The 25,716-nt window shown below is 38.4% G+C and overlaps 1 protein-coding gene across 5 annotated transcripts in view; it reads right to left on the reverse strand.

The window, feature by feature from the left end:
* The window catches only part of CTTNBP2 (cortactin binding protein 2), a 147,615-nt gene that overhangs the window by 68,542 nt on the left and 53,357 nt on the right, over positions 1-25,716 (reverse strand). For all 5 annotated transcript variants that reach the window (XM_049641720.1, XM_049641721.1, XM_049641723.1 and 2 more), the window contains 2 exons: positions 17,721-17,945; positions 1,262-2,906 (listed from right to left, as the gene is read on the reverse strand). In XM_049641720.1, coding sequence (XP_049497677.1) covers positions 1,262-2,906; positions 17,721-17,945 — 1,870 coding nt within the window. The remainder of the gene's footprint in view (positions 1-1,261; positions 2,907-17,720; positions 17,946-25,716) is intronic.

Genomic DNA, 25,716 nt, shown 5'->3' on the forward strand with positions numbered 1-25,716 from the left:
CAGTCCAAGAAAATCACCTAAACACACAGCCATAAATTGCAGAGTCTAGATTCTAATGCAGATCTGACTGACATCAAAGGCCATGCTGTTTCCAATTCCCAATTATGTACCAAAATACAAACAGCCTCTCAAGCAGCATACTTTCAAGGAGACAGCTTATAATTGGATAAGTGAGTCCTGGTATATTGCTCTCATTACCTAACAATTAGCAAGAACAGTGGTACCTATTTTTCTCATTCCCACTCCTCCTACCCTGAGTTTTAAATGCAACACTACCCAAACCTTCCTTCAATGCTTAAAGTTCCCACTTATTAGAACCAGTGGTCTCTGGTAGCCACTAAGATCCCACTTGAGAGACTTCTCTCAAGTTTCAACAGAACTTTGACACTACAACGTTATTTTAGAGCCGAATTTACTCAGTGAAGAACTAATCCAGTCACGTCAATAAAAAGCAATGCTTCCTCTAGCACCATATAACAAAAGGGGAAAATCCAGTTTTTTATCAGCTTCTTTGTGTAGGAATCCCTGATTTAGTGACTTCATAAACCACATCTGCAATGAAAACCTTTTCTAATATAGCCCACATGCTAAGTTATCCATCTGTGTTCAAGGATTGGAAGACAACAGCTTGGAACAGAGTAAACAGCTTTGAAATAAACTAAACTTAGAACAGAGACTTAAAACATATATATTCTATTTTTGATGTTAAAAAGAGTATCAAACCGATATTAAAACTTAGAACACACCAGTTACAGAGTGAATCTAATCAATTGGATAATCCCCAAGATAGACTGTAGTATTAATAACCACTTGAAAGGATTTTTAATGTTATCTCACAAGGGATAGAATGGAACACAGATTGTCTAGTGATGACCCTCTAATATTAAAGTCTTGTGAGATAAATATTTGAAAAGAAGCAACAGCGTGTCTTTCTTCCCATGGAAAATGCTTTAGTATCTCTAAATTAATGGTCTCCATGTGCTCCAAACCCTTACTTTCAGATTATTTTAAAAAAAGAAAGCACTTAGCATAAAGGAACTGTAATTCATATAGCAAGATGAATCACCATACCCTGGAGCCTTTAAAGAAAAATACAACAACAACAACAACAAAAAAGAAAAAAGAAAAAGAAAAGAAAAGAGAAAGCAATAGAAAAAACTATCAAAAAAAAAAAAGTTTCAAGGCAATGTGAAAGAAATTAAAGCAAGTGAGAAGACAGGCCACATTCTTAAAAAAGGGTAGAATATTGCAATCCCTTTACCTGATGCTGTTACCAGGAGGCTGTCTGAGGCACCTGTTCTACAGGATGAGGCACTAACAGTGTTTATGGAAGAGCAAAAGGCAATGGTGGTGGGAATGACAAGGGAACTTTCTGAACATGCAGGTTGGTTCAGTCCAGGGGTTTCAGCAGGCCAGGCACCCACCTGAGACGTGGCCAGGGCTGAAACGGCACAGCCTGCCGGTGCCACAGTTAAATCTATGGATGGTTTTGGTGGCAGCTGAGGGGAAGATGATTTAGGGAGATTCTCCTCATTTATTACCCTGTTCCCTTGTGGCAAACTGGAAGGAGGCGAAGCCATAGTTTTGTTATCAACTTTGGCCCCTGCATTGGAGGCCCTGCTGCTATCCATAATAACCTTGAGTTGGGGGTGTGGTGGAGAAGGAGTTTGGGAGAGCCCTGGCTTTTTTGGAGGGATAGGAGGAGGGTTTCCTCTGTCAACTCGTGCTACACCAGGAGTCTTTAAACTGGTCCGACCGACCGGAGGACAGGTGCCACCGTCCCCTGTGGGGGCTGCTCCAGGCCTTGGGGGTGCTCCTGCTTGAGGGCTTGTAAATCTCGACAGTGCTTGGGTCACAGTATTCCGAGCTAGCTGTTTGGCCACTAGGTTGTCACGACTTGTAGGAGAGACATCTCTTGATGGAGGACTTTGGGTAGTGTTTCCATTTTGGTCTGGGTCATTAGCATTGCCCTGAAATCGAAATCTAGCTGCTTGGATTCGTGGATTGAGACCTGGATGCAAAGACGCATTGGCACACGGTGAATGTAAACTGTGCACAGGCGGTGCTTGTGAGTAGCTCTGGGGAGCTATGCCTGGCGTTTGCACGGTGGGAGGGGCAGTGCTATTGGGAAGTGGGGGTGTGCTACTGGCTGAGCCAGCGCTGGGTCCGTTTTCCTCAATTCTGTTTGCACTTGGAGGTGGGACAGTAGGCGGAGAGGAGCCAATCAAGTCACCATGGGAAGCCTGCCTGTCAATACCTGGTCTGCCCAGAGCGGCACCGGTGCACACATTTCCTTTCGTGTTGGCAGGAACTAGGGGGCTACCTGCAGAAGGCTTTACGGGCACAGTCAAAGGCAACTTCTTCACGTGGTCAGTGCTTTCTATCACCAGGTCTGTCTGGCAAGCAACAGACCTTGTCACAGGTCCTTCTGTTCCCACAGATATGGAGACCACGCGCCTATCTTTTGTCTTACGGGGCAGAGAGAGGCTTGGCTTGCTGTCATTTCCCCTTTTCAGTTGCTCAATCATTTTTTTCATCTTGTCTATCTCCTCTTTGAGGTCAGTGGTGTGTGCTTCTTCTCGGTGCAGCTTAGCACGAAGCTGTTCCCGTTCCGTGTCAAACTCGGAGAGCTGTTTTTCCATCTGAGCTTCCATCTCTGTGCTTCTTCGTTTCTCAGCAGACAGTTCCTCTTCTAAAGCACTTGTCTTTGTCTTTTCCTCTTCCAGTTTGGCCATCACCTCTTCTAACTTCTGGGCCTCCTCTATTACTTTGCCTGAGAGCTGTTTGCACTCCTTGACCAGCATCAGGACCACGTGCTTGTTCTTGCCCCGTTCCTCCTCCAGGCGGGCCGCCAGCTTCTGGTGCTCTTGCTCAACGGCTTGTAGCTGAAGCTTTTCCATCTCCAGCTGAAAGACATTCATAGGACAGCCCCGATTAATATGCAGAGAATTCTTTCAGCCAAAGAAGTGCTTCGTGTGAGAGTTTTATTAATTGTATAACAACCGTGTGGTTTGGGTTAGCTAAAATGCCACAGTTCTAAGATGTGTTGTGATATGAAAGATAATATTTTAGATACTCATTAAATGAGAAAATAGATGCAAATGACTTAATGAATACATCTAAGTCACAGCAATAGAGAAGTTTTAAAAATCTATTGAACTACAGAAAAAGAACAGTAATCTGATACTTCAAATCACAACAGAGCTCAGAAAGTTCTGTTTTTGTAAAAATAGAACTCTGTAAGGGAACTGGTGTTGCTTTTTTTTTAAAGTTTAAATGCCTTAAGATTACTAATGAACCTTTAAGGTGCAGTATAAAGAAAAGTGCTGAAAACAGAACTGTAGTTAAATTCTATGCTTCTGTATTTGCTAAGTGTATTACTTTTTTTAACTGCAAGCTTATGATGGGCTGCTCTAGAAATTATACAAAATCATATATGAAAGTTCTTTGAAAACCTGCAAGAACTAAAGAAATATCTTACTAAAATTATAATCACTATCAATAAACCCAAAGTCTGACCCCGTCTCCTCCAATCCCTCTTGCTCCCTTAGCTTCCACTACATTGGCCTCCCTGGTTCTTAAACACCATCCTGCCTCAGGATCTTTGACCTTGTGGTTCTCCTACCCAGAATGCCACCACACACCTTCATGCAGGGCTCCTGGGCTAAGGAGTTTGTGCACCACACAACGATGACCAGCTGGAGAGGTGAGCCAGAGCCAAAAATCAGCCCTTGTCTACTCACCCAATATCTGCCCAGGCATCTGCCTGGAAAGAAGGGGCATCTTTTCCTTCACAAAAAGACCCTGTCTGCCCACCAAGCCACAGGCCCCTAGGATTCATGCTTTCCCCCCCAAAAAAACATTCTTCTAGTTTCAATGTAGAGAAGGAGCTTTTAAAATACTTTTGTATCTCCAGGTGTGGTTTTTTAATATGTACAAAAGCATGCAAGAGCACAGAAGTCTGACTTCTTTATTTCCTCCAGGCCTCTGCTCAACTATCACCTTTACAGTGAGGCCTCCTTCTCACTGCCCCACAGAAAACAATGGTCTCTTCCACCCCTGTGCTCATCATTCTTTGTTTAGCACCTACCTGCCCCCACTAGAATGTGAATCCATGAGGGCGGGACTATGTCTTCTTTGCTGCTGTGTTCCCAAGACCTGGCACACAGTGGTGCTTAATAAATTGTTGATTGGATGCATGAAATTAATGTAGTTCACAGAAACAAGAAAAGTTCTGCACCCTGATGGCCTTTCTGGGTACACAGGCCTTACAACCTCAGAGAAGCACTACTGTAACATGTCTGCACAGGTTTCTCACTTCTTTCCATAATAGCATCTGCCATGAGGTGCTCATGAAGGACAAATCCCCGAGCTGGGTTGCAGCAGTCAGGCAGGTCCACATGCCTCACCTTCCCAGCTAGAGAAGCATTCCATTGGTAGTCCATTAAAGGGCCCTCAGATTCATAAAAGTTACAGATCTAACTGATAAAGACACAGAAGGGACTCCCCCCACTGACTATCAACCCCAGATGTTAAATATAAATATACTTTCATGAGATCCAGTAATTGTTTAAGTCAGTTTTTAGTCATCAGTAACAGAAGGAGATGCTCACATGATCCAGCAGTTGTGAGAATGTGCTCCTGTTTCTCACCCTGCTGAGAAAATAAATCCATTACTTTCACAGTCAGTCAGGGAACCAAAAGGACAGAATGGCTCATTAGAGTCAAAGATTATTCATTTACTTTAGGATGATTCCTGCCTTGAAGAAATTGAATAGCATTGCATGGGTCCTATAAGCAGGTGATCAGGAATACAGATAATTCCCCCAGAATAATAAATGACAATTGTCTATATGCATACACTCTATTCTACTACATGAAATTTAAGGGGTGATTTCCTAAATAGGTAAGGTAAGACATGGGGAAAATAATGCTGTCATTTACTGTATTTATATACATAGTTTTATTCATCTAGGTGCCTCACAGAAAATGTGACTTATAGTCAAAGCATATTTAATCCTTCTAAATACATCAAATAGTAAGTTTCTGTGGAAAGCATACACAAAGTTAGAACTATTAAGAAGGTTTTAAATTTTATATTAACCACTGCCCTAAATTCTTATGGCAATGTTGAAAAAGCAAAACCTAGCGGTCAATTTTCAGCTTATTTTAAAAATAAGTTCCATCATTTATCTTGGAAGCTGGAAAAAAAAAAAAGATGTAGAACTTTAAGAGCTACCTTCATTTTGCACAACAACTAAGTGGAGGCTAAATTAGTGATTTCTCTGATGTCATCTAATCAATCAGTGTCAGGATCATGGCACTCAGAGCCACTGTTCCAAGCTTTTCTCACCACATCATACATCTTGCCCACACTATTTCTTCACTAGGGATCATCACATTTTATTTTTGAAATAACTTACATCTCACACTTGGGAATCAAATTCAAGAAAGACTTCTAACAGATCAACTCAGCAAATCTCACATATTTATACAGAAAACTATACTACTACAAAAGCGCCCATGGGGTGCTTGGCTAGCTTAGTCAGTGGAGTGTGCAACTCTTGATCTTGGGGTCATGGGTTCAATCCCCACATTGGGTGTAGAGATTACTTAAAAATAAAATCTTAAAAAAAAAAAGCACCCATAATTTTTTGTATCTTTGTCCTTCCACCACTCAGACCTTGTAAATCCTATCTCAGATGAACACAAGTCTTTTTTAATGTCACCATAGACAGCAGAGGAAGCCACATAATCAATGCACCTGCAAACATAGGGCTCCAGACGAGTTCTGAGCTCCAGTCAATCACTCTTCCTAACTGTTTAGCCCCCTCTACCATTTACTTCAGGGAATTATTTAAACTTCTGCCACTCTCCCTAAAACTTCACCCAACAGCCACTCAACAAACTCTCAGTCTACCCTAACAGACTCTCTTATCAAAAAAAATCACTCACTTTACATTCTGTCTCCTCTCTTAAGCATGTTTTTGTTTGTTTTTTAAAACCACACCAATATATTTCCTTCCCTTCACTCTAAGGGAGGATTTCCATCTGTTCAAGGACAGACTTTCTTCAACAATTAACTTCATTCTCTCCTGTCATCTGAGCCTTGCTCTATCAGTTATCACACTCTATAAATATTAAACATCTTCCTCTCTACTGGCTCCAATTGGTTTATAAACCATACATAAAATGTATGTATATTCCATATATAAAAAAATTTTTTTTATATTACAAAAAAAGTTCCTTGGTCATTTTGGCCCAGAGACAAAGTCTTTGTGCTTGCAAGAGTAAGTGATGATGTACTAAGGTCTGATCCCAAACACCTTAGCTGTGTCACTTTGGTAAATTCTCTCACCAGATCATTTCTATTTGGTTCCTTTATCTGCACAACAGAGCAATAATACGAGTTACCTTATTGGATTAAATGAGGCAATGCATATAAAGCATATGCCATTGTGCCTGGCATTAAAAAATGTTATGTTTTCAATTAATAATATAATAATTATTTGAGCTATTTAAAAGTATGCCATTTTTGCAGTGTTTTTCCTCTGAAAACACATTTCCAGGCAAACAATGATCTAGAGAATAGACCATATTCAGCATATGGATGGATTTTTTAGTAAGTTAGATAGCAGTTACAATTCAACAAAGTACATCAGAGAAAGTTTCACTACCAATAATGGTGAAATAGCTTTTATTAGACTATCTCTTTGGCAGATAACAATTAAAATATTTGGAAAAAATATTTTAAAAAAGTAACTATTTGAAAGCTTTGGAGCGTAGTAAGTGGTAAAAACAGAAGAGGAGTACATTCTCCCATTTGAAAGGAGCCAACAGAACTGGATGAGGTTTGCCCTTGCATAGCTTTGCAAGTGAGGGCAGTTCCCTGTCCTGACAGCACTCGCAGCAGGAGCTCAAGCACAAGTACTCCCTATAGTGGCTCAAGGAGTCAAAATTGGAACTAGGGCTGCCACAATTAGCCCCAGCCGAATCCTAGGTTGACTCTTGATTTATACATTCATGGGGGAGACTCCACACTGAACGACAGAGGTGGCTGCTTAATGGCTGAGAGAACTGAACAAATATTTCAGCTATTGCCAGCTGTAAGGGAACAGTTTGGAGTCTGAATATAACCAGGTTAAGTGCTTACTAGAACAAAATACACTCTTCAGAAGATAACAGAATCCTGAACGTCTGCATCATGTTAATCAGGATGTCTAATATATAAAAAAATTACTAGACATGCAAAGTAATTTTTTTTAAGTGATCCACTGTCAAGAGAAACATATTCGAAAAACTGGGCCAAAGATGATCCATATTGGAATTAGCAGACTGGGAACTTAAAGGAGCCATTTTCAAAGAAAATATCATCACAATGATTGAACAAAGGAGGATCCTGGCATAGAAATGGAAACTAGGGGGAAAAAAAAGAAAAGAAAAGGAAAGAAAAGAAAAGAAAAGAAAAGAAAAGAAAAGAAAAGAAAAAAAGAACCAAATGGAAACCCTAGAAAAGGTATTAATCTAAAATGAAAAATGTTCACTGAATAGGCTTAATAGCAGACTTGAGTAGAATAAAAAGGACAGTGAATTTGAAAACAGAACAAAAGGAAGTATCCAATTTAAGAAATACAGAAAAAAATTCGTTAAATGAACAGCACCTCAGGGACCTGTAGGACAATATAATGTGGTCTAAATTCTACATAACTGGAATCGAAAATGGAGAGAGAGAATGAGGAAAACTATAGTAAAAGAAATAATGGACAAAAAAATTCACAAGTTTCGGGTGGAGGGCAAGTATCTGGGAAGCTCAGCAATCATACCTAGGCACATCATAGTAAAATTGCTGAAAACAAGGATAAGAAATAATCTTGAAAGCAGCCAAAGAAAAAAAAGACACATTACAAACACAGAAACTATAATACAAATGATGGCTAAATTGTCTCTAAAATATATGAGGCAAAACCTGACAGAAATAAAAGGAAAAATAGATAAATCTATAATAATGACAATCTTCTCTCATAAAAAAAATCTAGATTAAGAAAAATCTGCAACACTACAGATCTGAGTAACATCACAAACACACCCTTGGCTGACTTGCATTTGGAACACAATACCCCAATACTACAGAAGATACAGTCTTTTCAGATTCACTTGCTGAGCTATTAAAAACCACCAACAATTTACAAAAGGCTAAAATCTTATAGAATATGTCCTCTGACAACAGAACTGTATATAAATCACAATAAGATTAAGAACACCCCAAAATTCAAAAATAAAACATACTTCTAAGCAGTATAAAGCTTTAAGAAGAAAACACAAAGGAAGTCAGATCAGACTTTGGGCTGAATGAAAATAAAAACACAACATATCAAAATCTATGGAATGCAGTGAAAGGAGAGAATTTAAAACATTTAAAGCAGAGGATATCGAAATTTTATCTTTAACTGCACATATTAGAAGGGTCATCTCAAACAATTCACCTACGTTTCACCTTAAGAAACTCAAAGAAGTTAAGCCAATATAAAGTAAAAGGAAAGGAATGACAAAGGTAATAAATCAATTAAACAGGACACAAATGATGGAGAAATTAACAAAGCCAAACATTTTTTATCTAAAAGATCAATAATATTGTGAAACATTAAAAAAAAACAGATTGGGCTACACAGAAAACACAAATTATAAACAATAGGAATAAAAGAAGAAATATCACTACAGAAAGAATATTAAAAATAATGAATAACTATGTGTCAATAAATTCAACAAATCAAATTCCTCTGAAACACACAACTTTCAGGACATAAAATGGCATAGAAAATTGTAATGGCTTTTTATCTTTTAAAGAAATTGAATCCACAAATTGGGGTGCCTGGGTGCTCTGTCAGTTAAATGTCTGATTCTAGATTTCAGTTCAGGTCATGATCTCACAGTGGTGAGATCGAGCCCCAAGTCAGGCTCAGCACTGAGCATGGAGCCTGCTTAAGATTGGCTTCCCCACTCTCCCTTTGCCCCTCCTCCACTGGCATGCACATATATATGTATTCACACTCAAAAAAATAAAAACAATAATAAAATTAAAAAATGAAGAAAAGAAAATTAATCCACAAATAAAAGTTTCCCCTAAAGAAAAGTCCTAGCTCATATGGCTTTACTAGTGATGTCTACTAAATATTAAAGACAGAAATAGTGTCAAACTTATACATATCCTTTAGAGAAAGGAAAATATTCTAATTCATATTGATTCCAGAATTACCTTAAAATCAAAACCAGTCAAGCATTTTTTTCCCAATTTATAGAAAAATGATCATTCATGAATACAGATGCAAAACTCCCTAGCAAAATACAGGCAAATTGAATCTAGCAATATATAAATAAGATTAGTAAGAGGTGACTCTCTGAAGTTTACCTCAGGAATGCAAGTTGTTCCAGTATTTGAAAATTAGTGTAATTCATCACCTTAAAAAGATAAAGAGAAAAACCATGACCACACCAACAGGTGCAGATAAACCATTCTACAAAATGCAAAACCTATTCATGATAAAAACCTCTCTACATAGAATAAAACCTCAATGACATAAAGGGCATCTGTAAAGAAGCACATCTAACATCATACTTAATGGTGAAACACAGACTGTATCCTCCCTGAGAAACAGAGAAAGCACTGAAGTCTCTTCTCACTACTTCTATTCAACACTGTACCATGGGGGGTTCTAGTCAGTGCAGTGATGGGGGTGCGGAAAGAACAAGGAAGGCAGGCCGGAAGATAGGCAACTTAGAAAGGAAGTAGTAAAATGGGCTCTATTCGCAGATGATGCGGTTGTTTACCTATAAAATCAGATATAATATACATAGCAACTGTGAAAACTAATAAGCAAGTTTAATAAGATGACAGGATATACTGTCAACATACAAAAATCAGTCAATACCTGTATCCTAGTGATAAATATTTGGAAAAAAAATGTTTTAAAAAGGGTGATTTACAATGGCATCAAAAACATAAAATACTTAGGAATAATCTCAGCAAAAGACATTTAAGACCACTACACTGAAAGCTAAACGTTGCTTAAAGAAATTATAAAAAAACTTTAAAAATGGAGAAATATGCTATGATTAATGGGTTGGAACACTCAATCTTCTTCATGTCCACTCTCAATAAATTAGTCTGCGGATTCAATAAAATTCTGGGGTGCCTGGGTGGTTCAGTCAGTTAAGCATCCAATTCTTGATTTCAGTTCAGTTCATGGTATCACGGTTATGAGATCAAGCCCCATGTCGGGCTCTGCACTGTGCGTGGAGCCTGCTTAAGATTCTCTCCCTCCCCTGCTTGCATGCTCTCTCTCTCTCTCTCAAAAAATAAATATAAATTTAAAAAATTTAAAAAAAATTCAATTCCTGCAAACTTTTGGAAAAACCAACAAACTGATTTTAAGTTTGTATGAAAATAACCAAAACAATTTTGATAAAGAAAAACAAAGTTGATATTTCTTTGCCTGACTTATTTCACTTAGCAGAATACCTTCTAGATCCTTCCATGTATGCCATATGGTTTCGCTTACATGTAGCATCTAAAAAAAACAAGTGAACAAACAAAAAACAGAAACAAATACATAAATACAAAGAACAAACTATGGTTGCCTGGGAGGGGAAGAGAAGGGTGGTAAAGGGATGAGGTGAAGAGGATTAAGAAGTACAAACTTCCAGTTAAATAAGTCACAGGAATGAAAGTACAGCACAGGGAACACAGTCAATAAGACTGTAATAATATTGTATGGTGACAGATGGTAGCTACATTTCTCATGGTAAGCACTGCATGGTGTATAGAATTGCCCAATCACTATGTTGTATGCCTGAAACTAATATGACATTGTACGTCAACTATACTTTAATATTAAAAATTAAAGAAGCACCTGGGTGGCTCAGTTGGTTGAGTGTCCGACTTCAGCTCAAGTCATGATCTCATGGTTTGTGAGTTCAAGCGCCACGTTGGGCTCACTGCTGTCAGCGTGGAGCACGCTTTGGATCCTCTGTCCCACCCTCTCTGTCCCTCCCACACTTGTGTACTCACTCTCAAAAATAAAACATTTTTTAAAAATTTTTAAAAAAAATTGAGATGCTTTGAGTTCTTGCATTTAAGGCTTAATATTTAACTACAGTCATCATTTACCTGAAGGTCTAGTAAACAGATAAGATAAGTTGATGATGAAAAAGATCAGAAGAATATTCAGTGGATGCTTGAATTGGGGAAGGAACTTAGGGGAAGGTACTCCAGGAAACTTTCTCTGGTGATGGAAATATTTTCTATCCTATAAGGGGTCAGATTCCACAAGCGTATGCATTTTTAAAACTCATTAATTTGTACACTTACGATGTTCGTGTAAGTGTTTTACTTCATGTAAATGTTTCCTTAAAGAACTGTAAACAATAGTGAATTCCAGGTTTGTATGTTTGCTTTTTATTGTATTATGGTTTAGCAATTCTGATACTACTCTGTGTGTTCTAGGTTCAAGTAAACAAGTAAATAAATTGAAGCATAATGGGAGCCAGGTTTCCCACTGAAGAGAAGTTAGTTTTAGTTCTTTTAAGAGAGAGAAAGAGAGAGCATGTGAGCAGGGGAGAGGTGCAGAGGGAGAGAGAGAGAATCCCAAGAAGACTCCACGCTCAGCATGGAGCCTGACACGGGGCTTGACCCCATGACCCTGAGGATCATGACCTGAGCTGAAATCAAGAGTCTGATGCTCAATCGACTGAGCCCCCTAGGCATCCCAAGAGAGTTAATTTTAAATAGAGAAAGGAAAAGAACATCTTTATGGTTTTGGATTAGAACCAGAGGTGTCAATATCACTGTGAATTCATGGTTTGATAATAATAGACATATAAATAAAATATAAATATGTTTATAAAAACATATATGATTATGATAAATATATATAATTTCCTAGCTCTAGATTTGTTTTGTAAACACCAAGGAAACTAGCGTTCCTGGGGCTAAGAGCTGATTCCAGGGGTTGGGAGAGGAAAAATATGAGCCTGGAATATCTTGCTGCAAGAAAGTAAGGAAGTACTCAAAGAATGAGGGAAACATATCAAAAGAAGCCAGCTTAAAAGGGCTCTCACTGGCTCAATCTGGGACAGTTCTGAGCAGTGATTGAGGGGCTGTGGACTTAATGAGTTGGGTAGCGGTCTCTACCCAACTCAACCATATACTACTATAATTGTAAAGGAACCAGAGCCTCCTATATACACATGTTATAGAGTTCTAGCTGATTTTGTCATATTATTGTCTGAGTTGAATCTACTCACAACCACTTTCAAGTAGTGGCCAACTTCTGCATGAGCACACCAACCCCTTTTGCAAAACGCAGTGGATTGTGTGGAAGAGCTTAGAAGAGCTAAGACAGCTTCACTGGTAGTGAGGAAGTGGGTGGTTGCTCCAGGAATAGCACCCAGACTGGAAGCCATGAATGAAGAAGCACCAAACAACTGTTTTTACAGAATGAAAGGGAAAACTATGTAGGTGGGAGCAGAGCAGTAATGTAAAGTCAATTTGTTCTAATTCCAAGTAGAAAACAGAGAGGAAAGCAATTATGGTCATTTGTAAAATAAGAAAGTAGAGTGCATGTTTGTTACAACCACAAAATACTCTTACGACATTTAACTATATTCCTCATTGGGCCCCCAAATCATTCAATGTTCACTGCATCCTTGTCCCCTTCTCCACCTGGTCACCTCCACCCATCTGCCCAATCCTGGTCAACAAATACATAACAATAAGATACATTACAAGATTGTTTTTCCTCATAGGAGCTGTAGTTACCAGTCAGCAGTTTGGGCTCTGCAGTTCTCATCTGCCCATTCCTTTTGATCTAGAGTCTCAAGAGAGGGAGGGTAAGACATGGATCAAGTTAATTACCTTCTCTTCTAAATCTCTGCTCAGAACCACAGGCCTCAGTCTCCAGTTTCCCCCACTGCCCCCACCCCTGCTTAATACTCACTCTGCAATGCTCCTGGGGAGTCAAAATCAATTATACAGAAAAAGATTCATGAGGCACCTGGGTGACTCAATTGATTAAGTGTCCAACTTTGGCTCAAGTCATGACCTCATGGTTCATGAGTTCAAGCTCCATGTCAGGCTCTGTGCTGACAGCGCAGAACCGGGAGCCTGCTTCAGATTCTGTGTCTCCCTCTTTCGGCCCCTCCCATACTCGAACTCTGTCTCTCACTCTCAAAAATAAATAAATATTAAAAAAATTTTTTCTTTAAAATAAAAAAAACTCATGAATGAACTAAAAATTCATGTACAAAACATGCTAAATATTCTTCCTAAAAAATATTATTTAGATGATTATCATGTTATTCTTGAAAGTCTAGAAAGCACCTTGAAATTAAATTGTATTTCCATTGTAAAAAGTGACGATTTTAGGGAAAAGATATTTGCAAATGACATATCAGACAAAGGGCTAGTATCCACAATCTATAAAGAGCTCACCAAACTCCACACCCGAAAAACAAATAACCCAGTGAAGAAATGGGCAGAAGACATGAATAGACACTTCTCTAAAGAAGACATCCGGATGGCCAACGGGCACATGAAAAGATGTTCAACGTCACTCCTCATCAGGGAAATACAAATCAAAACCACACTCAGATATCACCTCACGCCAGTCAGAGTGGCCAAAATGAACAAATCAGGAGACTATAGATGCTGGAGAGGATGTGGAGAAACGGGAACCCTCTTGCACTATTGGTGGGAATGCAAATTGGTGCAGCCACTCTGGAAAACAGTGTGGAGGTTCCTCAAAAAATTAAAAATAGATCTACCCTATGACCCAGCAATAGCACTGCTAGGAATTTACCCAAGGGATACAGGAGTGCTGATGCATAGGGGCACTTGTACCCCAATGTTTATAGCAGCACTCTCAACAATAGCCAAATTATGGAAAGAGCCTAAATGTCCATCAACTGATGAATGGATAAAGAAATTGTGGTTTATATACACAATGGAGTACTACGTGGCAATGAGAAAGAATGAAATATGGCCCTTTGTAGCAACGTGGACGGAACTGGAGAGTGTTAGGCTAAGTGAAATAAGCCATACAGAGAAAGACAGATACCATATGTTTTCACTCTTATGTGGATCCTGAGAAACTTAACAGAAACCCATGGGGGAGGGGAAGGGAAAAAAAAGAGGTTAGAGTGGGAGAGAGCCAAGGCATAAGAGACTCTTAAAAACTGAGAACTGAGGGTTGATGGGGGGTGGGAGGGAGGGGAGGATGGGTGATGGGTATCGAGGAGGGCACCTTTTGGGATGAGCACTGCGTGTTGTATGGAAACCAATTTGACAATAAATTTCATATATTGAAAAAAAAAGTGACCATTTTATAATGAAGTAGAGAGTACTGAATACAAGTGATAGAACCAAGTACAATTATCATTCAGAGGAAGAAAAAGGCATACAAAATAAATTAAAACAAATAAATTGATTGTTCTTTTCTGGCTCATTTGTCATTTCCTTGGTCGTCTGGCACCTGCAACTCCTTCCTATGTCAGGAGAATTCTCCACCTTATGGTTCTCTGTAGAAGCTAAATATGCCCCATAGCTGCCTTCCCAGTCTTCCTCATCACCAGGGAGAGGGCGTGGGGCCTAAGCTTGGCCAATCAGATGCATCTGCTCTTAGGCTCTAACTTGGAGGTGAGTGATGTGAAGAAGCAGGGCCAGGGGAGGCAACACTCAAGACCTAGAGCATGATGGCAGTCATGCTGGCATCAGCAGGCTACAGTATTCACCTCTCACCAGCAGAAGCCTCACTCACTGCGGACGTGACTGACAGTGAGCAGTTGTCAGTGATGCTAGGTGATTAAGACCTGGTCCCCTAGCTTTCCCAGCTGCACTCTACCATGCTTAAGCCAACCTAAACACGTGCTTAACTCTGTGAATGCTGGCTTCACCTGCTCACAACTAAGAATCCTGCCTGGAACATTTAGTGCCTTGCAACCTACCTGATCATACTAAGCTGCGACCAAAACAATCTATAGCTGATACACAGAGCTACTATTAGTTTTTGCACTCATTAAAAACAAAAATTACTCCCTTCTGAATATTCCCAGGCTTCTGACTTTTAAAGGCTCTGCTCAAATTAAAAAGTCTTTCCTATTTCAGGCCTAGAAATATTTAAGTATGAACAAATTATTGAAAATAAATTAGGATAGAAATTCCATTAACAGGTGATGCATATGATAAGTAATAAAAACCAAAATATCATTGCACCCTAGGTTACTGGCTCTAAACAGAAAGTAGATTACTGGAGGCAAAGTTCCCCACGATGATCACTCATTAGCTTATTCAAAGTGGCTTTACGGGCTCAGTCCATTTGCCAAATTGACTCTTGCCCAAATTTTCCTGGCACACAAATTGCCAAACAGTTAACCCTCCTATTAGTAGTCTCAGCAGGAATCAATGCATGAATGAGCACGGAGCCTCTTCTCCCGCCTCGAAAGGCCAACCAGAGCAGTGTTCAGGCCAAATGTCTTCGAATTACCAAAGAGCTATGTCCAGTGTCTGATAATAAATACTTGAATTGCAGATAATGGGACCTTTGCTTTCCCCAACCTCTGCTCTGGCAGTAGTTTAAAGAACTGGCTTCATTTAAAATAATGGATTTTTTGTCTTACTGCTTTTAGATTTCTAAAGCTGCAATTTATTCTATCTGCAAGAGAAGTGAAGATGTTTTGTTAAAATATTTACTTCCAGGGGTAAAGGTGACAGGTAATTTTGTTGTTAAAAAGATGACTTTGGTGTTTCTGCTCTTATCAGTTCATGTGATATTTTATTTTCTTTCTAAGTAAAGATTCAGGATAAGAGTACAAAATATAACTCTTCTCACATGCTACAGTCTACCAGAATAGAATATCCTTTATGGATAAAGAGTAGCACTGCCTATCAGAGCAACCCTTCACTGAGCCTACACAGGCCAATGAATTCGGCCATAAAGGACGCCTGTGTCCCCGTTATACGTGGGAGACAGATCACTGGCTCATTTCGTATTAGCCTCGTAGGACCCATAGGACAGAAACAATTTCCTTTCACTCCCAGCCAGGTTGGAAATGACCCAGTCATTCAGAAACAAACAGGATGTAAGTTGATTAAAAAAAAAAAATCAGCTAGATAATAAAATCTTTGATTCAACTCAAAATGAGTTTCTTCCTTTTTCTCTTATAAGAGAAATGATAGATAAAATGCAAAACTGAAGTAAAATTTAGGAGAGCACCCATTTTTATACATTAAATGCAAATTATAGGGAAAACAAAATATTTTCTTGATTTTTGATAACGCAGCATAAAACCCAGCAGAAATACTTTATTATGAAATAGTTCATTTGACACGTTAAGAACATAATTGAAATGTGTCTCATCCAAGAAATACAAATGAGCTTCAGTGACGTCAGCTGAAATATACTGGCTCCTGCTTATGCGGTTCCTAGGGATTTCTGAAAATCTCCAGAGACCTCAGTGGTTGTCTGCAGGGCTTTGTAGAGGGTTTGCAAAGTCCAGAGTAAAACTGATTTTGCCTCACATCCATGGAAAGCCTTCTTATTCTTCCGTACTATTTTACTCAGTACTTTAGTTTTCTACTATGTGACATCCTGAGGAAGAGGTTTGCTTTCATTCAACACTTCTACCAGAACATTAGCACACATATGTCAATGCAAACATATAATTACCTGGAAAAAACCACACACATTAAATTACAGTATATCATAAATATTTACAGTATGCCACATTCAGTTTAATCACCAACCAGGTGTTACATGTGAACTACACCAGGTTCTCCAAAAAGGACAAATAGAAGAAACACTTAAATGCATGCTTTAATAATGGCTGGAAGAACAGATTACTTTAAATTCTAATCATACTAGACTTCGTTAGCTTCTCTGACTTCCTTACTCTCTCCTAATAAATGGTATCAGTAGTCTTGGCAGCCTATTAGAAGGGCAAAATTTCAACCTCTATTTCCTTATGGCTGATTGCAGTAAGTTTTTATCACTTAGAACTCTTTGAAGCATGCACTCAAGTACAATAAATACATGTGTATGTTGGTGGGGGAGGTGAGAAGGGAGGAGGAGGTTGGTTTAAATGAAACACATGTGAGCAGGAGCCTGGAGGTCTGCAGCGGACACAGCCATCAGACCCCAGGGGCAAGTTTGAGACTAACCAGGACTTCAAGATGATATGTTGTGAGATTGCATACACCACACAAATTTCATTCTATTCTCCTCATGCTAATTTCATTTTCCAAAATCATCATTTAAAAAAGTAATTTCTAGTTGCAAAGAAATATTTGAGACAGAAGCTGGATGAATAAGTTGGGGACACCACCATTTGATCAGAGTTCTGGTTGCAATCCTGGATATCCCACCTAGCAGTTAAACGTATCTTATGGCACTAGAAAAGTCCAGGAAAAAAAAAAAAGCATATTTTAAAGAAAGCATCAAAGTAACCATTATGGGAAACATACGTTCTTTGTTATACTTATTTTATAGCTTAGTGTTATTTTTGAGTTATATTTGAAAAGGGCCACCAGAATCTGTCGGCATTTTGTATTTCTAAGCATTTATCCCAACCCTTCTTGAAAATAACATTTAAGAGCAAACAACAACTTTGGAGATGGTTTCTTTATTCTGCGCTGTATTGTAAGAAACATGACTGTTTGAAAGTCTCAATACCTTCTTTTGTCTGCTCTCAGCAGCAGCCAGCTGTGTGGACATCCTTTCTTGCATCTTTCTGCAGTGGGCCATGACTGCTTCAAGGATGGAGAGGGGGTTGGTGCAAACTGGCTTCTTCTCTTTATCGCCAGCACCTGCTTCATAGTCTCTCTGTAGTGCCAAGAATGGGTCATTTAAATTAAATCTCCCATACCGTTCCTGGATAAATACTTCTTTCCTGCGAGCCTAGAACAAAATCAGAGGGACATATTGAAGAAAGAAATAAAAATATACAGAAAGATATTTATAAGAAGGTTTTGTGATTACTTTTCCAAATGGTATTCAATAGAGCTGTTTTTGAGTAATGGCTTATGTAAGATGTCAGGCAGTGAGAGACAAGTGAGGAGAATGTGACCCCAATCCCTGACTAGCTTGGCATGCCATTCAGCCTACTTTCAAGCTTTCTTCCTTTAAGAATGTCTTTTAAATTACAAATGATGCAAATACAGCTTTTTCCCATGATGCTCACTCCTTCAGGGATCTGTATTTTAGGTGCAGTCTTTCCTAATTTAAAGTAAAATGAGAAATACCAACAATTAAAATAACTTTTAGCAGAAGTTCAAAAATAAAATCATCTCTATCCTGATAGAACTTGTTTCACATGATACTCATCAAGTTAACTCACAAAATATAAATCTCCTCCAAGTTTTGTATAGCCAGAAAGAATTTATAAGGATATTTGCTAGAGAAGAAAATACTTCATGAAATCTTTATGTCAAAAAGTCACAACATTCATATTTCGTGAAGTTTGACTAAATTACCACAAACCTCCAGAAGATTCAAGAAAATGCAAATATCTCTCATTGTTGAAAGGCATTAAAATATAGTTCACAGAGTCCCAGAAAAGAACACAACCTCATTTTACTCTCAATGTTAGTCCATCAATGTCAAAGTTAATTTCGCATCCACATGGCACTAAATGCAATTTTCTATAATTAGCCTACAACAGTCTTTGCATAAAATGGAAAATAGCAGTGGAAATATATTAAAACTAGCAACATTTTCCTAACTCGGGTCATGGGGAATAGCCACTAGAAAACAATTATTCTATGTCACGGTCAGTGAGAAAACTAAATTACTTTCCAATAAATCAAGCTAATTATCCAAAATGTTAAATGTGTTTTCTAAAGAAATATTACATAAATTTCCTCACTTTAAAAGTAACTGCATTGAACAACTAGACTTTTCCATTTTTAGACCACTGTCAGCAAGCCAACAACTAGATAAACACCAGTGCAAATGACAAATGGGAAAATCTAATGTTTCTTTCCCTATTACCAAATTAGATTAAGAAATACAGTTTACAAAAAGCCCAACCTCACGGTTAAAATTAAGCTACCTTCAGAGGAGCATTTTAAACTTAAAAGTCAACACGATTTAGGAGTCCAAAAGCATTTGATATTTCTAGATTCTTCAAATTCAATTATGTGATCAATACACTGAGTATCACTTCCAAGATGTAATTTCCAAAGCGATTTCATTCTGCCTTCACTTTTCTCTTAATTTTCATTCAACATAGTAATTCACCCCCCACCCCTGGATGAAAACTTGAGATGCCCCTATGGTTTTTCTCTTACTTTTTTTTTCCTTTTACTTTTCTCTAATACAAGTCCTATTGTCATTTTAAGACATAAACCAGTCTCAATTTGATTAGAATATCCAACCTGAGTGGTATGACCTCTTCCCTTCCCCAGCTAGGATCTGCTACAAGTTAACATGTACCACGTGGGAAAGGAGGGCTTATGAAAACCTCTCTCCCTTTACACACATCTGCTCCCCCTCTTTCTAATAAGTGGTTCTCCAATAAGTAGTTCTCTCTGTGTTGGAAGGGACAGGAGGTAGATGATAAAGATGGAGGTGAAGGGAGCAGGAACATTCTATGTGACTGGTTCAGTTGGAAGACTAGCCTTACCGAGTATGGTGAATAGTTAAAGCCTGCTTTTCCCTATGAAGTACTCGGTGACTTTAGAGGCCACCGTCTCCTCTCCCACTGCTGGGTCTCTTCAGTCATAGTTTCCCTCAATGCAGGTCATAAATTTAGGACTGACTACATAATCTGCAAGGCCCACTATACAATGAAACATAGAGCTCTTTGTTCAAAAATTACAAATTTCAAGATGGTAACAGTATACCATTTAAGCAAGCAGGAGGCCTTCCTAAGTGCATGGCCCTCTGCAACTGCACGAGTGGTACAACTCAGGAAGCCAGCCTTGCATACACTCCTTATGTAGCATCTAGAATCTAGTTTTTGCCAACTGAGGTGCCGTGTTCTCCAGACTTGTCTACTGAACAGGACCTGAATCAATCTCATTCCCACTCTTTGGTGCTCATGGCCCAACCCAGTCTATAGGAAACACTCATACATTTTCATCTAAACAAAATGTGGGAGTACAAGATGACAGGACACCCAGTTGGTAATCTCTGTTATGGGAAGAGTCTAGTCACTCTGAGCCTAGTAGGGCTGTCTTCTCTTAAACCTCTTGCTTTGAGCTCCTTTCAAGTAGGGGCATTTTTATTCAGCTGACATGCTTTCAACCCACCATAGAACAGACAGTGGGTATGTAATGTATTCTTGCTGCGCAGATAAATGTAGCATCCAACAGACTTAGGAAAATATAATTTGCAACCCAGAGCCCTCTAAGGAAAGAGCTCATGCCATTTTCCCTGTTCAAGGGAGTCAAGTTTCTTCCCAAAGGGATAATCTTATCAGGAACCTGGGGAGTAAGTCAGGCCAATGTCAGACTCCTCTATGCAGAACTAATTCCTAAGAAAATGATGACCAAGTAGTAGTTTACCCAATGCCTGAGGCAGAATTAGGGGATCCCAGGAAGGACTCAATTAACTCTCCAATCTAAAACAAGGCAAGAGCAGTTTCAGGAAAACCACAGCGGGTAGCAGCTGGTTTTCTATGGTTCATGATTCTTTGTACTAACTACACCCCAAATCTGGATTGTATCTAATAGAGGCATTCTGCTTACCACAGAACTGTCAGAATACCTTTCTAAGGAAACCTCAGTCACTTTTCTGCTTACAGCCCTCAGTGCTTCCATATCCACTGTTAAGCAACACCCGCCCCCCCACCACACACACACACACACACACACACACACACACACACACACACACACACCTATGCCTTTGTCCATGTGATGCTGGCAGGTTGGGACACCTTCCCCTCCTTAGCCCAGGTAACTTCCCACTAACCACTAACCCTCCCTGCTACCTCCTCCTCTTTTGCCCATCTCAAGTTTTAGAGTTTAGCTTAATTTGGATTTAGGCAGGCATCTATAACTGAACACATGCCCAAGCCAATTGAAATTGCCTAATTTTACCCATTTTTTTCAACTATTAAATGCTTATTCCTTTAACATTCTTGAAAAAATGCTTACCTTTTTCAGGACATGTTAGTTTATAACACACTATTTAATTCTTAATGTACTAAGTTACTTTTGGTAAGGGCAGGTCAACAATACATACAAGTTTTAATATTTAAGGAGATTATGTAACAAAAAATGGCTTGATGTTTCTAATACTGGGTATGAAGAGGCCTTTCCCTAAAAAAAGGAAAAGCTGAATGTGCAGATAACTTCTTGGTTTATGCATCAGAATTACTTGAGAATGAAATGCATTTCAGGAAAATGAGTCATTATAAAGACACAGACTATAATTATGAAAACAGGCTTTTAAAGGAACCCTTAAACCTAGCTACCTTGATAAAAATATAATTTCAATCATAATCTGAGGTTTTATAAGATCTTGTCAAGAAATAAAGAAAAACATGGCCATTATTAGAAGAAGATTTGACAAAGTGTTCTTACTTTTGGCTTTCATTGTTCGACAAGACCAAATGAACTAAATTACACCTGATTAGTAATAATACAAGGAAAAAAAACTTAAATATTCAACTTATCCCAGAGCATGTAACTTCCTTAGGAAAAAAATCTAAAACATGTATTGTGGGGCACAATTAAAACATACCACCAATTAATTTTAAAAAACATTTAAAAACATATGGCTGGGGAGGCACCTGGGTGGCTTAGTTGGCTGAGTGTCCAACTTCAGCTCAGGTCATGATCTCATGGTCCGTGAGTTTGAGCCCCACATCAGGCAGGCTCTGTGCTGATAGCTCAGGGCCTGGAGCCTGCTGCAGATTCTGTGTCTCCTGTTCTCTCTGCCCCTCCCCTGCTTGCACTCTGCCACCCTCTCTCAAAATAAATAAACACTAAAAAAATATATAGCTTATGAAAAGTCAAAATGATTTTGTAACATTTAAAAAATACTAATAAAAGATAACTTTTATTGAGACATTATTTATTGCTATGTGTTTTATATTCATTTTCTCTTAAAATTAAGTCCAATAGACAGCCACTATTTTAATTCACATTTTTAAAAATGTTTTAAAGCATTAATACAGATCTAACTGTAAGACTAAGAAATTCTGTCCTCAGCTTGAGCCTACTCAACACAGCTGCCACTATCTTGGGTGCCAATCGCATAAAACCACAAAGGATGGTTGAAATGATGAGCCCAATGTGACAAGATGGACTTTCTCAGGAATAAATAGGAGATCAGTTCTTGAGGTCAAACACAGAAGTATGAAAACCTTAGGGGTTGCGACCAACACTATCTCAAGGAGTGAACAATAAAATGGAAACTGTTGCTCCCCCACATGTCAAGCCAGCAACTCATTTCCAAGCTTCATTAATTAATAGAAAAAAGAGATCAGAACTAGACAATTCCTGGACTACTGGGCTCACTTCTGGGTGAAATATTTAAATAACGATCAATACAAAAAGGACCTGAGAACAGAACTGAATTGTAAGAGTAGAAGGAAAACAGGAATGCTTAAAAGGATTTACAGAGGCATGACTGCATTCTTTCAGTATCTGAAGGCATCTCGGTTTAAAGAGGTATTTATTCCCAAACAATACAATGATAGCCACGATAATAAAAAAAATTTTCAAGGGCCAAAGCTGTTCTAGAGATACAATAAGCTGCATTGGACTGGAGTGAAATCTGTGTCTCTGGCTGTGTTTCAAATGTAGGCTGAAAAAACATGTGGTAGAAATGGGGTCCAGGGGTCTCAAAGATCAGGAAGATCACTGACTTCCACACTGTCACACTCCTCTCAAACCCCGAAATACTATTATTCCAATTCAAGAGGGATGGAAAATACATTGAGATTCTTCCAAACAGCCAACATAAAAATTTACCTATCTTACGCTAAATTTAACTTATTGGAAAAGATTTCAAGTACACCTAGACCAAAAAAAAAAATAAATAAAAAAAAAAAAAAAAAAAAAAAAAAAATAAAAATAAAAAAAAAATGAAGCGCTCTTCTAAGAAAGGGAAAAAAAAATCCCACTTGTAACTAAAAGGGAATGGGAAGCCAGAGATAAGCCATGTCCTCAGAGCTCACTCTCACTCTAAGAGGGGCAGAAAATGTAGGAGTTTGTTTATGCCTTCATATACAATGCACACGCACACACACAGAGCAGGTAGATGGATGGCAGAGGGTAAACCAGCAATGTTTTGCAACCCAGTCACTGCCCTTCACTGATTGCAAAGTCTTAGAAATTCACCAGCCAGGAACAAAATATAACCCCATGGATTATTTATTAAATGCCAAAAAGTCTGAAAAGTTCATTTCACTATATGTGGCAAGACACACACAGCGCACAGAAATGAAGGCGTGCCAGGGTGTCACATGATCTGCCACACCACACTGGAGTAGCAAGTCAAAGAGGCCTATTTTTTTCCTGCTCTTTCTCTTCCGGCCCTCTTTCCTCAACCTTTCTGCCAACTAGTGTTGTACCTGCTCATAAACATAATAACCTGAATGTGTGGAAACTGTCATGCCAGGAATATACATAATGTGTATTATGAATCATATATCAAGACAGACTTAGATTTGATTCCTAAGGCTAAAATTTACAAGTGATACTTCAATAAACCACCAGTTTTCTCTCAGAAACGTAGACCAGTCTAACAGAATCCATGAAATGGCTTGGTTTCACACAAATCTCTCAGAAGTAACCTTCCAACTCTTTACTTTGATCACATATGACACTTTCCATCTAGCACACATCCATCAGTGCTCATCTCGGCCAGATACGTGACCCATGCACACCCGTAAAAATAAGATTACCTTTATTCCCTAACTGGCTCAAGAAAGGCACACAGTGCCACACTGTCCTGTTCTCCTGCTCAGAGTAGACATTATTAAGTTACCAATACACTGGAAGCTGAATCCAGGAAAAGACTCACAATTTGTCCTAATTCATACCTCCAGGCAGCCACCACCCATCAATCAGAAGTGGGACACAGATGAACCTACCTGCCAACTCTGCCATAGGCATTTAATTGCTACAGTTAGCTGTATCTTTAACTATACTAGACAGTTAAAACCACACCTTTTATGCCTCTGTAACTTAACCACGAGCAGAATACTCCACACATACCAGTTAGTTACTTAAGGTTAAAAGAAGTAATCATTTCTTTAACTGGGGACTGTTAATTATAAATGAGCTTTTCATATAAGAAACCAGAATCATTTTATGTTTTAATTTAAAAATTTTTTAATGTTTATTTATTTTTGAGAGAGAGAGAGAGAGAGAGAGAGAGAGGGAGGGAGGGAGGGAGGGAGGGAGGGAGGGAGGGAGGGTGGGAGCGGGGGCAGAGCAGAGACACAGAGGTAGACACAGAATCCGAAGCAGGCTCCAGAATCTGATGTGGTGCTCAAACTCACGGACTGTGAGATCATGAGCTGAGCTGAAGCTGGATGCTTAATCAACTAAGCCACCCCAGCACCGCAAAACAAAGTAATTTTAAAGCCTTCATGAAAGAGGCACTATTAAATTTCATGAAAGACGCATTATTCAACAATAAAAAAACTATCCAAAAATTTATTAATATTTGAACTATTTTATATTTTTATATAAAATAATACATGTTCACTATGCAATGTGGGAAAATACTATTAAGGGGGGAAAACTACCACCCATAATTCAATTGTCAGAAGACAGTCACTATCAAGTTTGCCTTACATTCTACAAATTATTTTAAGCATGTATTAAAAATAGTTATCAAGGACCTAAGCAAATATGTTCAAGTAGCCTTTCCCATTTAATTTGCTATTTCCCATTTCAATAATTTATATCAATATTTTTAATAGTATTGCATAAATCTAACATATTTAAGAAAATCTCACTGTTTATCACTTAGTTTTTGATTGTTCTAACATATGTGGAGGTAACCCCCTGGTAACACTTATTAGAGAAATCCATTGTGGTATTATATCCATTATTCTTTACTGAATTAAAGAATAAAAATATTTTGATGATTTCTGAAATTACCAAATTCCTCTTCAGAGAGTTTGCCAATTTATATTCTCACCACCAGCAGTGTTTTTTTTTTGCATCTGTAGTTTTGAGAGATAATGGTCTATATTTTCTTCTTTATTTTTTATCTGTCTTTGCCAGTTTGGGGAGTAGAGGACTGCTAACCCCATAAAATGAAATGGGCCATGATGGCCCTGCTTGTATTTTCTGAAAAGGTTTGTGCATATTAACAATATTTATTTTTTGAACGTTTGATAGCTTTTACCAGTGAAGTCATCCAGGCCTGGAGTCTTCCTTTGAAAAAGGTTTTTCCTAATGAATTTTTAAAACAGATATGATACTATTTAGATTTTGTATTTCTTTTAGCAATTTTGTAAGTCATAGTTTTCAAGATATTTGCGCATTTCATCTAGGATGTTCAAGTTGTTTATAGTATTCACGTATTATCTCTGTGAAATCTATAGGCTCTGTAGTGATAATCCCTTGTTTTCATGCCCAGTATCGGTGATTTGGGTTCTTTTGTGTTCTTGCTCATATTAGGAAAATCTCAATTTTCTTTTTCTTTCTTCCTTTCTTTCTTTCTTTCTTTCTTTCTTTCTTTCTTTCTTTCTTTCTTT

The sequence above is a fragment of the Panthera uncia genome, chromosome A2 (genome assembly GCF_023721935.1).
Source record: "Panthera uncia isolate 11264 chromosome A2, Puncia_PCG_1.0, whole genome shotgun sequence".
In the NCBI taxonomy this organism is placed as follows: Eukaryota; Metazoa; Chordata; class Mammalia; order Carnivora; family Felidae; genus Panthera; species Panthera uncia.